A 15,438-nucleotide genomic window follows, 5' to 3' on the forward strand; every position below is an offset into this window, starting at 1 on the left:
CTTGAAATGAAAACAATTCTGATTCCAGTCTGCTGCTCTAAATACTCCAGGCTGAGCCTGGTTGAAAACCAGGCTTGGACTGAATATTATTGAGGTCTCCCCCAGTTACAGCTTTTCACCACACAACATGAGTACATGGCATGTTTACTGACAATTAAATATAAATGTGCCAAAGCATTACGATTTTGAGAAGCCGAAACCTTTGCTGTGAAGAACACTCATTGTGCTTTAATTCATTAAATTTTTTAATCCAAAAAAATTAACGAAACGAAAGAGTAAAAGTTAACAGCTGCAAAAGGCTTAACAGCTGAAACGTTATGTTTCTTCTTTCAGCTTTTCAGTGCAGAATTAACCTTTACTTGTTCCCCAATCTAAAGAAGTCAGTTAAGAAGAAAGAACAAAATGAAGAGTAACATTAATACCTGACCTTAAAATATTCCCCTGCCAGATACTACTATCATTTATGTGTGCAACTTTGAAGTGGTCTAAGGTGACAGAAATTCTCCAGAATAATGATTTTATTTTTAGATTCAATTGGATTTGAGCTGAACATGCGTTTTTGTACAGGGGCAATTATCATTAGCAATGATGGATCTGCAAGGCATTGTCCATTAGGTTTCTAATTACACTGCTGAGAGATCTGAACAATCAGATTAAACGAATTAAAGTATTTAGATCCAATTACAGCATTTCCCCTCCTTTTGCACACAATAACCTTTTTATTTTAAAGTATTGGTTTAGATAGTATGAGAAATGCACTGCTCCTAAAGAGCCTAGAGGCCAACAATTAAACTTATTCCAGGCTGGGTCTGTGTAGCCATTTCAACGTCATTAGTAAACAAGAGAAAGAATTACAAAAGCTCTCACTGAATACAGTATAGACTGTGGGACTTCAGATACAAGAGGTGTTTTTCTTGCTAAACTGATACATCAGTTTTTTTTTAATCCTGAGTTAAAAAATATTGAGTTGGTACAAGTTATGTCCCCCTGTAGATAAAATGTTTTATCTACAGGGAGACCTTGCCGTGTAATGAGTAAATACACAATAAAAAAATCCATATCAAAATGAGTGCAGTTCAAGTAAGCTGGGTAAATCACAATAAACTACTACAATAAGGTCAAGCATGGGAGGCAAGTGAGGGAGGGGCAATTTGGAATACGTTGTCTTGGGTCTGGAGAAGGAGTTAAGGTGAAGATGAAAAAATATTTTAGCTAGGTTTTCATGATTAAATCAAGAAGATATTACTCAAATATGCGGGTTACCTGTCCAGTAACATTTTTCATCAGTAACAAGATTGATTAACATTAGCATTATTACTACAGTATGTATGATTAAAAACACATTATTTTTATACTTTAAAGTGAAAATATTATGCTTATTTGAGTTATATGTAATTTTATAATTTGCCACAGGCAAAAATAATAGCGTGAATGGTTGTTGCTTGGGTGGGCGGTTGTGGGGTAGATTTGACAAAGTTTGTGTGCTTGAGGAAAAATAACTATGGATATGTATCACAAATAACTATGGAATATGTAAAACAAATTAAACAACTGGTAAGGAGTACGCTGAAAAAACACCTAGTACTTAAACTGTTAAACTTGTATTTTTCCAGATGTTAAAATATGAAATGGCTCCAATGGAGCAGGTTTTGTAACACCAAGGACAGGTCTCCACCCATTTGATTTCTTACTTGCTGTGAAGGAGGTTTAACAGTTACAAAATTATCACCTCCACTTAACTGAACTCCTAAGCTTGTTTGAATTACAGGTACAGTACCTTGGTTTATAGACAATAGATTAAATCTGGTGCTTGAACAATCTACTGTATGCCCCAGTGACAGATCAAGAAACCATAGTTTTGATACATTGAATTTTGTGTCGTGCAAAGCAAAACCACTACAGGATGAATCTGTTTTTACCTAAATACAACAAAATCAAGCTCAGTGGTCCATATAAAGTGAGCAGGCAGTTCACAATTACACAAAAATAATACTGGAAGCGTTGCTAAATCATTCACTTAAATAAAAACTGACGGAGGCTGTCCAGAGAAATGAAGTGTTGTGCTGTAAATGAAGATCTTCAGATACCCACTGCCAAGAAAACCACCACCATTTCCATGCATTTTCAGTGCAATAACTCTTGCATGTCTCACCTTGGCATTTGAGAATATTTTGATTACAGGAGTAGAAAAGTCTACAGAGTACAAAGATGTTTGAGCTCTAGTGCCTCAAAAAGAGCCCATGGGGAATAAAAAAATGGTTTGTAGGCACAGAGGCATGTACCATCTTTCATAAAATACTTCTTTCTTCCGCCTGATGACAGGCAGAAATCATACTTCGTTTTTATGAACCACCAAGAAGGTATGGCTTTTTTTTTTAACAGAAGATGAATCCAAAGCTGGCAATACAACCGTAGAAACTTAAGTACAGTATGATTCTCTACCTTTGTCAGGCCAATTACACAACATACAGTATGTGGGCTATCAGCAATTGATTTTAGCAAAATTGTCACACTAAACCCATTTTTGCTAATGTGCAAGTAAACTACTGACTTACATAAAGAAAACTGGTGCACCCTGCTACTTTAATCCCTCTTTTACTATTCCAGTGCTCTGCATGGATTTGAAATAATCAGGTCTGACATCTATTCACTTACACCAAACGTATACTGTACACAGAGATCGAGAAACACAAAGCACCATAGAATAGTGCATAGCACCATACAAGACCACAGTGCTACCCATAATTCTATGCTCTAAGGACCACAGAGCTATGAGGCTGGTTGCCACAAAGTCTAACATCAAACGTGCGAGAGAAGCCGAAATGTACTCACAGCTGCTGAAAAGAAGATGATGATTGCATATTAGAAATTATAGGCTAGGAGACAGACATTAGCTGTATATCTGTTTACGTAAGTGTAGAAAAATAAACACTGAACCAACAAAAACACAGACTCGTATTTTCTGTCTTACATTCTTAGGCTGGGGAGCTGTACATTCAGGATTCTTTGAGGGGCTCACAGAAGGTATAGTCTTTGGGTGTTGTTTCACACTCTTGCGCAGCTAACAGAGAAGACCTGCTAATGAACGGAAACGAATAATGTTGAGGTTTCCTTGCAGGGTCTCTGTCAGGTAATCCCAACAATAGTCCTGTTCCCACATAACTCAAGACAGTCTTCATTCTTTTATCTGGCTTCCATAGACTCAAGCGCTCGGGGGCAAGAACAGCTTTCCTACATGTGATTCAATTAAACTTTCATCTATCTTCCTGCTGGACTCAGTCCCTTCAGCCATCACACGCACGGTAGGGGGTATTTAGGCTGTGCTGTCTCTAACTAGCAAAGGTACACAGCCCGATGACAAGGCTACTAAAACGCCAGGCAGAAATTCACAGCACGGCAGCTGGAACGTCACATCAAGGCAGAAGAAAAGAAAAGGCTCTCAAAAACCCTTGATTACTCAATAAAAAAAAACCATGTTATCTGGAGAGCAAACCCAATCAAACTCTACATTATGTTAATTCTAGTTATTCAATTAATTGCCAGGCTGGGAAAGTTCCTTCCTCTGTCAGTGATAGATGTTCCAGACAGACTCCTTTTCCTGTTTTTTTTTCCTTATTCCGTGTTTTTTCCCCTCCAAAAAAGACGACGGATTGCAAGGGGTCAGTATTTCTGAAGCAAGTGGTGCCTACCCAAGTAAGGAGGATGGTGTAGCTGTTCCTAATCAAAGGACTGACGGTGGCACTCCTGCCAGTTTCTGGAGGGCAAGCTGACCTCTGTATTTATGATTTCTTCTTTGCCAAGTTGGATGGTTCTCATCCCATAATTAGCTGCAGCGGCATTCCTACAATCTGACACTTTGGTGTCTACTTGGGATGGAGGGGAAACTGAAGAATGTCTCTCAGCTGCTGCTCTGGTACACTATGAAAGGCTGCAGATGCGGCCTCTTTCATCTAAAAGCAAGCGAGACCTGCAGGACCCGAGTTCTCGTGTGTAATACTGAGTTAAGTCTCCTGTACAGGAACAACCGAGGGTACGGAGGCCCACTTTCTTGAGATGCATTCATGATAACATATCACTCAAATTAACTGCACATGTGAGTATGAATGCTGAGAGATAATCATCTGTGAGGATGCATCATGAAGAGATCTTTATATGCTGAAGAAGATCAAGTTAAACAAAATAAGAGTGTTAAAACAAAATTCCCCCCTCAGCAAAGTGCAGATTTGCAGGTGGGAGTGCCGCTGTTAATCACATTCTGGAACTTTCCCTGCAGAAATCAATTGTTTCTATAGCAGTCGGCATCCAAAGAAGAAAGCAAGAAAAAACTTTTAGTTACTGTATACTATGAAGAGATGTGAGCTGTATATATAAAAAAACATTTATGTATATATAAAATTCAAATCTTTAACTGATCGTATTGAGACTGAGGACGAATCATCATTCAAAAAAGCAATAGAAAGTGCTCTTTTGTGCCTTAGGAGCACAAGTTATTCCTCAAAGTTCAGTGCCACAGCAAAACCTCAAACCAGTAGCAAATGGCTAAACAAACGGTTCTTTTCTCTCACTGTTCAACAACTACATGTTTTTATTTATAGCAAGTACCCAGATTTTCTGACATTGTGTTGTGTTTAATTTGTGAAAAAGTAGTGAACAACAAAAGTCTGTGGCTGGTATTTCGCTCATGCGAGAGTGAGTTGTCTTGGAGCAATTTAAACAATGCTGCTTCCTCGATTTAACACTTGAAGTACGCAGCCACTCTTTGTATTGCTTTGCCTGTAACAGAAACTACACATTGTTGGTCTTTCCCAGAGCAAAAATCCCTTCACTCTGATCCAGGTTTGGGGAGATTCTGAAATGAACTACATTAAACTACTGTACAACATTAATTTCATTTTTTGCCAACCTAATCTTTTGAAAATAACCTATAGCAAGTGCTGTTAATTGAAATGACTCACCTACTACCTTAATTATTTTGGTATAGCGAATTGAAAACTTTCACCTTGAGAGGCAAGTACTAACATGAGCAGCTGTTGTAGAACTGCAGAGCAAAATTATCTCTTATCAGCATCATTTAACATGCTTCCCCCTTGCCCCCAGAAACAAGTCTCAATACTCAAACAACCATTTTCCACAGCCCAGAAATATTATCCTAATTGTAATTACAATTTTAATCCCTTTTTTCCTCGCCAGAGATATCACTTTTGTTTCCAAAGGACCTCGAACTCAGTTTGTTCTTGGTCATACTGACATGAGCTGTAATCAAGTGAACTACAGAAAAGAACTCAGAAAAAGAGACAGAATCATTAAATGTATAAAAATCATTATTTTTTATTGTTGCCAATTAGACTCTTTGTGGTTTCTGTACCAGCTAGAGAGATAAAACACAGACATAAAATATTATTCTGTTTTTGACTTTCAGGAGAGATTCTTTCGCAATGAGAAAGCTTTTATGATCTATCCTCATCCTCAGTTGTTTCATGTGACTTTGAGACAGTGAGATATTTGAGTTGCGTGACTATATCTTATAAATGTAAGAAAGCCCTGCACTTTCAATGCTAACAGAATATGAGGCAGTTTATTGCATACTTCAGCAGTCATTAACACTATTAGGTAAAAACACTGTATGAAACAGTGTTTCTCTTGTGTGACCTGGTTATGTTGCAAAATGAGACAACCACAATGGGCTTTTGATAAAATGGGGGGATTCTCAATGACAAGCAGTTGCTTCAAATCTGGATGCACAGATTTAACAGGCTTTAATAGTTTGCATTCCTGTTTCATCTTACTTGACAGCAGTGATGATGAATAAGCTGGTATATACGAATACACAGGCTTTAAGTTATAAGTGAATCCTATGATAGTGCTTAATATCAAAGAAATATAATCTGTTTGGATTTCACTCAGAGGTTGCATTTATCTTTATAAGATATCCCAGACGTGCATTTTTATGTTATAATGTTTTATTTCAAGGAGATATAAGGCAATGCCAAGTATATACGGTCGCTGATTAAAACATGTAATTCATGTTTATTTCCATAATACTCAGTCTTTTGTGTCTGTTAACCAATACATTCCATGATTATGCAGCCCAAAAATAGGGAAAAGAGAAGTATGACTTTTAAACTGTATTTATTTTCACACATGGGAGCTCTTAATGTCTGATTACACTGATTTGTATTTGCTCAAGTACTGTCAGAACATTAAGCAGTAACAAGTGTATAGTGTTTCCATGGATCAGTGAGAGTTATGGCTTTGTTCAATTGGCCCTTCTAATGCTCTGGATTGGAAGGGCCTCGGAGAGAGAGGGTGCCCTTGTATATCAGCATGTTCATCTTGCAGCGTGGGAGCAGTCTCTGTTAGCTGGGGTTCTACAGTGCCTGGGCTATGTGGGCTGGTGAGAGCCAGTCAAGAGAAAGAATGTGCAAGAGATGTTACTTATTAACACGTGTGTTTTTTGGACTTGGTCTTTTCGTTTCTTTTGAAAGATGGAGGCAGCTTGCCCAAAAATCCACACCATCTCAAAAGCTGAGAAATCTTGAGTTTAAATTTTGTACAAAAACACAACCAGAATCCCCCCCCCCCACCCCATTTACTAAATTGAAATACAATACCATGCATACATAACAAGTAGGAAATGCTGTTATGCTGGTCCAAATGCGAACACGCTATTCTGTACACTTAAACCTTGCCAGCTTGCCTTGATATGTTGTTTGTTTATGTAGCTTTTCCTTGTTTACATTGCAGCTCATCAGGTTCTTCCAATTTTTTTTTTCCCAGAGAAAGCTGTACTCAGACATGAGTTTCTGTGAAAGACAAAGCCTGGCTTTGTGTTTAAAAAGAGAATTACATTTCAGTTGGGAAAACTTTCTGTCCCATCAGAAACCTCCCTAACAGAAAGGGAATAACCAGGTTTCACAAAAGGAGGCCTTCCTGTCTAATTGTTGGAAGCTAAGCAACAATACAAATAAAAGAACTCAGATGTTCCTAACTGTTTAACTGCAATTTGCTTAATCTAATCAGGGAGAATGTGGCTAATTCATTTAATTTAATGTCTGTTCTATAATATGCAAGCCTTTCTGTTGAAGCTGCTCCAGTTACCTATTTCTCATTGATGTGACGGTGCCTGTACAAAAGACTTATTGATGTTATTTATATTTTTGTTCTCTCAGCTGCACGGGAAGCAGCTAATTCAAGCTGAGAGACAAGAGACTTTCAGTTAAAATGTTTATCTTATCACCTTACTTTCTTTGTAACTTTAGTTTCTAAGCAACACCAAATGGCACTGAAAAATGGCATCAAAGTTCTTGAAGAGTTGTTTAAAAAACAATTCTGTGGTTATATTTTGGAATTTCACATTCCCTGATTTTTTGGTATTCTACGTGCTTTGGGCACAGTATTTTACAAAGGTATATTCGAGTAGCTTCTGGTTCCTTTTATAAGTGAATGTTTGTTTAGGTTGTGTAATTACCACTACGTTTCACAGTATGCATAGCATATGTGTTCTGTTTGCAGCTAAATGAATTCTTCAGATTTTTCTGATAAGCAAAGAATTTTGAACAGCGCTGCCCATTATGTTTAGAACTTTAATGAAAATTCAGCTGTGACTGGGAATTTGATTACCATATTTTAAATTCCACACAGAAAACACATTTTCTGTGTTTTTATGTCCCAGTTGCTCAACTGGGGGGCTAAACCTATGTTTTTCTAAGTTATTTTATAGTTTGGTAACTTACTTAATGACCCAGTAGTTTTTTTCTTTATTGACCTGGAAAACATTAAGAAACACGAGAAAAAAACCTTTTGACAACTACCCCACAATGTGAAGGTCCTTCTGCATCCTTCAGGACATTTATTTAGGATTTATTTTTCTAAACTTAATAATAAACTTTTTCAGGACTTATGGAAGACTGACTTGTGTCCACATATAGATTTTGTTTTACATCAGAAAAGCCTTACTGTGGAATTTGATAACTTGGTAAATATTTGTTTAGGTTAGTTTGTTGATTTATGTTGTAAACCCGTGGTCAACCACCCAAGGTTGAGAGATGGCCATTAAATATTTTTAACTTGCTTTCAGGCGCAATAAGTGCATATTGGCAAGGTAATATCACAGCAAACACAATTCCTTTCCTTGCCACTGTACATGATAATACACTATACAAATCCCCCCCCAAAAAACGAAATGTGAAATTCAAATGCTGAACTGTGCTTTAATCCAGATTAGTGATAATAATTCTGCATTTTATTTCAGTCTGAATGGCTTTGTATTACATTCAACTTAATTTTGCCTTCAAACTAACTCATCATTCTTTAGCATCCAGGTTTTGTGCTTTTTATGGTTATTTCACACAGGAAATCCACCTCTGTTTTATGTAATTAAATCAAAAAGGATTGTTTCCTTTGCAGGCCTATCCTTTTTGCAACATCAGTATCCTAGGGTCTGTGAAAATTTTATTAGTCCCATGGTGACGAAATGTGATCCATTTGTAGTCACAGACCCTCATCTGCTCGGCAGCAGCAGTCACCAGGCTCATAAATTACTGATAGTTTACAGAGTCATAAAAAGTAAAGACTAAAGTAAAAAGTGCAATTTATAAGTGGTAGTTGGAGAACACATTGAGGTTTATCAGTGTACAAGAAAACACATCAGAATGCCAGCCTTGTAATACTTTTTAACGCTTCAGAATAAGCATCAATGAGCTATTTTGCAAATACAAGGTATATTTCCTCTAGCTGTGAGAGGAAAAATGCAAGCCAGAATGCAAGACACCTGGAAGCCAGCCTAAGGCATCAAATGAAATTTCTGCAACAAAAACATGCAGCTTTATTCCATTGGCAAAGTTGTTGTAATTTGCCAATTACACGATCGTTCAACTCTCAGCTTCCTGATATCCTCACTCACAAGAACCAAACTGTTAGGCAATGCTATTCTATATTGAGTAAATGGTGACACTAAAATACTGTGAAAATGTGGAAGAATTCATACTTATTACTTATTTCTTTGAATTGTTTAACGGGCATAGACGGAATATTTTAGTTTTAGCTGATAAACGTATTGCATCTGTCTTAATGAGTAGGTGCCCGGGGACTGCACTTTCACGTAATATGTTAAGCTCAGAAGTGTTTATTTCAGATTCCAGAAAGAACTAGAAAATATGTCAAAACATTCTGAAAAAAATGTGATTACATTTTATGGTAATAACGCAAAGCTGTTTCGTGAAGTGTAAACATCTGTTTCGCCAGTCTGGGACTTCACACACTTGAATTTAGACATTTGTTAACGACAGCCAGAAGATGGCGCAGTTCATCAGAAAATTGCAGGGCTCCAAGGGTACTTACTTGCATTCTCTGTCTTCGAGATCAAAATGAGGGTTAAAGTTGATTAGAATCCTCTGGTAAGGCTCTGGAGCCTGTATCACCCACACGCAGTTCTGATACGGATGATAGGAGTTTGGGTACCCAGGTGAAGTAAGGTAGTTAGGGCTTGTAATTTTGATATTATCCCCACATTTATCTGCGAAGTAGAAAGAAAGATACATAGAACAGTCCGGTTAAGTAAGCAATCTCAAGAGATAGCCGTATGATATCTTCTCCACGCTAAGGAAAAGAGCTTAACACGGCAAGAGAGTTGGCTGTTGAAAATGTCAATGCCGTTTTGTATTAAAAAGCCAGTTCAAAAACCAACAACGAAAAGGTATATCAAAACATTCAGCTTCGAATGTTCCACTGTTCCCGTTACATTTCAGAGTTGATCTCAGTGAAAAGTATTCCTACTTCCAAGGCAGCAGCCTATACGGGGAATACATAGATATCAGGACAAATTAGCGCTTTTTGGGCTTTTCTCCTTATTGAGTCCCATGGATGTCGTGTATTTGACCACGGGCGTAGAAGATAATGCCACACATTGCAAAGGAAGGTACTTTTGATCTCCAAGCCACGTCCACCACCCTTTCTGATCACCGGCTTTATGAATGTGCAAGTGCTTGGGGAAACTTTTTATCAGCCCAACAGGAACGGTATAAAATCGGCGAAGAGATAAGACTCGTCCTCCTCACAAAACTACATGACGATCTAACTCTTGTTTTAGAGCTTGAATTAGCAAATGTACAGCATACTCCACTGTACCATACATACCACTGACGACTTCTACGTTACAATGGACATAACGCATCCATTAGGATTATAAAAAAACAAATCGATTTCGTCAGTCCCCGTTTCTGTTGTTAACCACACCTGGTTTATTAAAAATAAAACGTTAACCATACGGGGCAGCATACAAAGGAGCCTGTCACTTCCACCTCGAAAAAAGTAATTACGCGCGAGACTTCTCAGATTCAAGGTGACTTAATGAAGCAGAAAGCTTTACTTAAAAGATTACGAATCTGGCTATCCAAGCACGAGCACCCAGGGGGTGTAAAGAAGTAAAATTTATTTTTTTATATATCCGCAATGGAAGAATGTAACAGATGTGGTCTATATGCTCATATTAACACAAAGGCTTTCAGAATATCGTTCAGGAATATTAAACGCCGCTTCCAATCATTCCTACGGTAAATGAATAGCTGCCTAAAACTAATAACTAAGAATCACGTAGCGAATTTGTCACTTCAATGGGGTACTGCCTGCCGGGGAGGATAGTGTATTATTGAGCTGCTATTGTCCACCGAGCTATATTTTATTCATAACAGATTAGCTGATGAAATGAACTCACCTGCACTGGATGAAAGAAAAAAAAGCTTTAAAGCGGGCCTTCAGACAGCACATATAAGATGCAATTTAAGCAAACGTTATGATAAAGGACAAGACTGAAAAACTCAATTTGTTACGGGCGGGATAGGCTACAGCAGAGACTATTAACATTCTGACTATAATTGAGCACTGTTATTATACACTTGTACTTTAAAACGAACTCTTAATGATATCCGAGGACAGAAATCCCTTTAAGTCTTTAAAACTATTAACCTTTGTCACTTTGTGCTTGGAGTCGTGCTTTTTGAAAGTGACAGAAAAATGGTAAGCGTTAGGTCTCTGTGAAACATCACTAACAGTTGATTAGAAAGAACAACTCCTAATGACTGAGAGCCATTAGCCCAGGACCGGGATAATGAATTAATTTAGCGGGCAGCAGTGTGAGGGGGCTGGACAGTCGCATTTAGGGGGACCCGGGAGCACAAGACAAGGTTAATGTGCTTTAAGGTGACGTTCCGACTTGATAGCCTTTAGTTAACCGAGGCCAGCAGATGGAACAGCACCACTTGCGCCGAAAAGGCCAACAAGTTAGGAAGACAAACGATCCCGTGGTTTGGTTAGTTACGCTGCTCTGTCAGTAATACAGCTTAACTTTCGTTTTCTTAGCTTGTGGTACATGCACGGTTCTTACTGTAAGTTTAAATCAATATCACATTTCACAATGACGGGTGAATGCCGTTTTGGTATCGCATCATCCTGGATAAGGGCGTCTGCTTAACAAATAATAGTAGTAGTAACCTTCAAGGAACTTCACGTTACGATGGCTGAAAATAATACGAATAAGGCAAGTTGTTAATAAACGTTTCCTTGATTGTTGAATTAGTGTCTATACCTCTGTGTCTATTATTTAAACATGTATCCAAAAGAAAAAATCAGATGTTTGTTAATACTTCTGATTGTAATAATTATGACCACAGTAACAGGATAGACCCCGATATTCATGATTGGTGTGTGGCAAAATCCTAAGTCAAAGTCCTAAGACTCCAGTTGGTTTGACAAATATAGTTGTGTTACACTGGAAAAGTATACTATTTGCTTACGCTTGTGATGCTGCATTCCTTACACAGACATCAGAATTCTGTAGGCTTCCAAAAGGCGTTTTTGGTGACACAAAAATAAATGAACCTCCTCTCCAGACTACATGACCTATATATATTTTATAAAGTAGACAGTATCCGTTTAGAAAACAATGCAACCCACAGCTTTTAATGAAAATGAACCCTGTTTGGGCATAGAAAATCACTAAGCACTTAGCTACCACAGAAAAGTTCCGCAAAACTGAAAATGGATCGTTCCTGTATCAAGGGATAAGATACATCGCCCTTAAACTTGGTCACTTGCACTTTCATAAAGGCGTTCGAAATTATTTTTTAATCATGGTTATTCTAGCTTTTACGAACTGTGTTAGTGTGAACGACGTAACTCAAACATACATAACGTTTTAAAAGTCATTCAAGTCATCAGCCTTCGCTTACCAGTTTTGAAAGCTCTGGTAGTTAGGACGATTCCGGTTAAAAGGAGAAACACTAATCCACAATGAATCCTCATGATGAAAGAAAATATATATATAAAAAACAGAAAACAGAACTCCTTAATGATCCTTGGTCGGGTATTCTTTCTTCCTGCTTGGCCTGAGCAAAGAAAAGAAAAGAAATGTCTCAACGTTGTAGAAATGCGTCTTTTTGTGTCTCAGGTCGCCTGCATCCTGTCATTTAGCTCTGATTTCCTCTCTCCTTCCCCAGACTTGTCCCTCTCCCGGGCGCTGGCGTTGCCATTTCCTAGTCAAGAAGTCTAAGCCAATAAAACAAACAAAAAAAAAAGTCCCGTTTTTTTTTCCAAACCCCCTTGTAAATGATGAGCAAGCCGAGAAGCAATCCTTCTGCAACAAGAACAAAAAAAGGTTCGCGATTTAGCGCTGTTCTATCGCAAGGAGCGGAGAGGTTCAGCGAGGCAAACTCACATGTACATCCTCAAATCTGGCAAGACAAACATCTGTACAATGGTATTACCATTATAAGGATTTAAAGCGAGTGATACTCCCCTAAATTAAGCTTACTTTTCACCCCCCTTTTACTGCGGTGCACTGGCTGGGCTGTTACAGCTGAATTCCCCCAGCGAATTACTGATTGGTTTGATTACAATATGCAAAACTGACCGGGGCAACCCTCCTCGTTAACAAAGAAAGGGTAGCGGCTGCTTTAAGACGCAGATCCGCTTCTGCAGATACGAGGCAGACACGAAAGTGACAGGACACAGGCGCACTTTCCGTCGATCCGCGTTTTGAAGAGCGTTGCATCCATCTCCTGCGTGTCACGAAACTTGCTAATCAACAAAGCGGGCTACCGTCTTTTAACTCTTTTGACAAGTAACGGATAAGCCTCCTCCCCCCCATTTAACTTTTATCACTGGTCAAATGGATGATTTAAAAACTTCACTAGGCTGGAAAATTTAATATGCGTTTTCTCATATAATAATCCTTAAAGTCTTCAGATACGACATGCATTATGGTCTGCGATCTGTAGTAATTGTTATTTTTCTTTGTTAAAAAAAGGAATGCTTTATATTCGGCGTAAGGAATACGGCCCTTAACGCTATTTAAATTTACAAGACCCAATCTTGAAGTCTTGTAGCGTAAAATGTTAATTAAACGTACTTTTCCACAATATGCTCATCAGTATTATTCTTAATTAGATAGGTTTATGATCGAGTCTATACAATGTCCCTCAATAAAATTCAAGATAAATAGGTCAATGAGGAGATGACTGAAAAATAGTGTGTTGTAACATTTGTTTTTAAAAGAAAGAGGACATGACACGAAACAAACTAAGGGGCAAGCTACAGCCCATGCTCATTCCGGCACAAGGGTCCGAATTAAGAATGTAAATTAAAAGATTCAATATTCGTAAAGCCAATATATAATCATTATTAGACGTCTTCTGGATATGGAAATAGATAATACGGACTAAACCGAAATACAAATCGATATATTGATGTCCTTTCGCAGAAGAATGTAACCAATTTTCAAAATGTAAAGAAACAGCCGCAGTCACATCAGCAAGCTATCGCTCAGTCCATTGTGCATCTCCATTCATATTGTACAACACTAGAAGCAAGAATAAAACTACTTCACCTGCTCAGGTCTACGAATCAATATCCAGTGTGAGTGTCAACTCGAAGCGGGAACCGTATTAATCGATTTCAGTGCTTGGGACACATAATAAAACAATCCTCCAGAGGGAGCGGATTTAACGAAAATCTAAAAACTCCAAAGGCGGTCAAAAAAAGGAGCACAGGAAGGATCTGAAGACGGCGTGAGCCAAGCCACTTCGCCTCTTAAATATTTCCCTTTCTGGCAGGATCAGATAGCGCGGAGTAAAGCTGCTGCGCACAGATACACGCGCGCGCGCCCCACCAGCCGCTGTAGGTGCTGCCGCTGCTCCCCGAGTCTCGCTCAAGAGGCTCTATCGGACTGAGCAGAGGGTCTGCCGAAAGATCCGGCTTCGCATTCCTAATCGCCTCGACGAGGAGTGAAAACTGCCCATTAAAACCAAGCCCCCTCGGAGGGAACTTGAAGAAGAGGGCAGTCGTCGTTGCTTTCTTCCTCCGAAGAATGAAACGAAGTTCTCCTACACGTCATTGCTTTTGTACGATGTGCGAGCGCCGGAAGAGTTCGCGGTGTGTCTGCTGTAGCCGGCTCGGTCACACCCCTTTATGCCGGCTGGGATTGCCTCCGCAAGCCGGGGTCTGACAGCAGGTTTGCCAGACACGCAGCGGTAGTTAGCTGGGTGACATTGGTGCTGCAGTTGTCAAAAATATCACTGTTTAATTTATGCGCTTCGTGGTTGTTTTTTTTTTGCCACATGATAATAATAATAATAATCGTTGAAACTTCATTGTCATTGACTATAGGTCAGCAGTTTCTCATACACGCGTCTCCTTACACAGGCTGGTGAATGTACAGTTACATCCTCTGCGCTACGAGTATAACTTAGAGTTCATCAGCAGCGGCTCGGTCCACATTTGTTTTCGCATTTTAGTCCTTCGGAAGCAGTTGTGTGTAAACATGAGACTATGAAAAAAACCCAAATTATTATGTAACCAATGAATGATGTTTAACTCCAGTAGGGATTTCAAGCTTTATTCGGACATAAACTGGGGGAACGTAAATCGGACTCAGTGAATTTTTCTGCTTCCACTACACAGCTTTACAGTTGGTAAAAAGGTATGTCTGTTCCCATTACAGTATTTAATGTTTCACACATGCTCCTATCCAAAACAGATATATGTCAGACAAGACAGATGAAAAGTATTCAAAGAGTAAAACAGACCCAAGTATACGTATAGTATTTCATGATTGTAGAAGAATTGCGGACTCCTTGGTTTACTCAACTACCTTAACAGTGACAAAAGAGTTTGATCGAAGTTGGATATTAGATTGATGTAAGTGCCGCAGTCTTTAAGATTTAAGCACTGTGAAAACAGGAATCTGACCCAAATCTGTACCATTAGCGAACTTTGGTTTTCAGTTAAGCAGTGCGCTGTTACGGTTCTTATTTTCCAGGTATAAGTGGACACACGATTATTGCATTTAAGTATGAATAATGAATTTACAACACAGGCAATAAAATTATAGTGTAGACAATGCAGTTGTTTTTATGATTGGGCTTTAGTTAGCTGCTTAAGAGTTGT

General features: G+C 38.6%; 1 protein-coding gene across 9 annotated transcripts in view; it reads right to left on the minus strand.

The window, feature by feature from the left end:
* nrp1a (neuropilin 1a) overlaps positions 1 to 14,019 on the minus strand; it is a 64,354-nt gene extending 50,335 nt beyond the window's left edge. For 4 of the 9 annotated variants that reach the window (XM_088642909.1, XM_088642908.1, XM_088642907.1 and 1 more), the window contains exons 1-2: positions 12,225 to 12,859; positions 9,340 to 9,514 (exon numbers count right to left, since the gene is read on the minus strand). In XM_088642909.1, coding sequence (XP_088499035.1) covers positions 9,340 to 9,514; positions 12,225 to 12,297 — 248 coding nt within the window. In that variant the 5' untranslated portion in view covers positions 12,298 to 12,859. Of the gene's footprint in view, positions 1 to 9,339; positions 9,515 to 12,224; positions 12,860 to 12,904; positions 13,055 to 13,879 lie in introns of those variants that run through there. The other 5 variants (XM_088642901.1, XM_088642903.1, XM_088642902.1 and 2 more) reach the window with 5 other exon arrangements.
* Positions 14,020 to 15,438: the final 1,419 nt, after the last annotated feature.

The sequence above is a fragment of the Lepisosteus platostomus genome, chromosome 8 (genome assembly GCF_059453375.1).
Source record: "Lepisosteus platostomus isolate fLepPlt1 chromosome 8, fLepPlt1.hap1, whole genome shotgun sequence".
NCBI classification, from domain to species: Eukaryota; Metazoa; Chordata; class Actinopteri; order Semionotiformes; family Lepisosteidae; genus Lepisosteus; species Lepisosteus platostomus.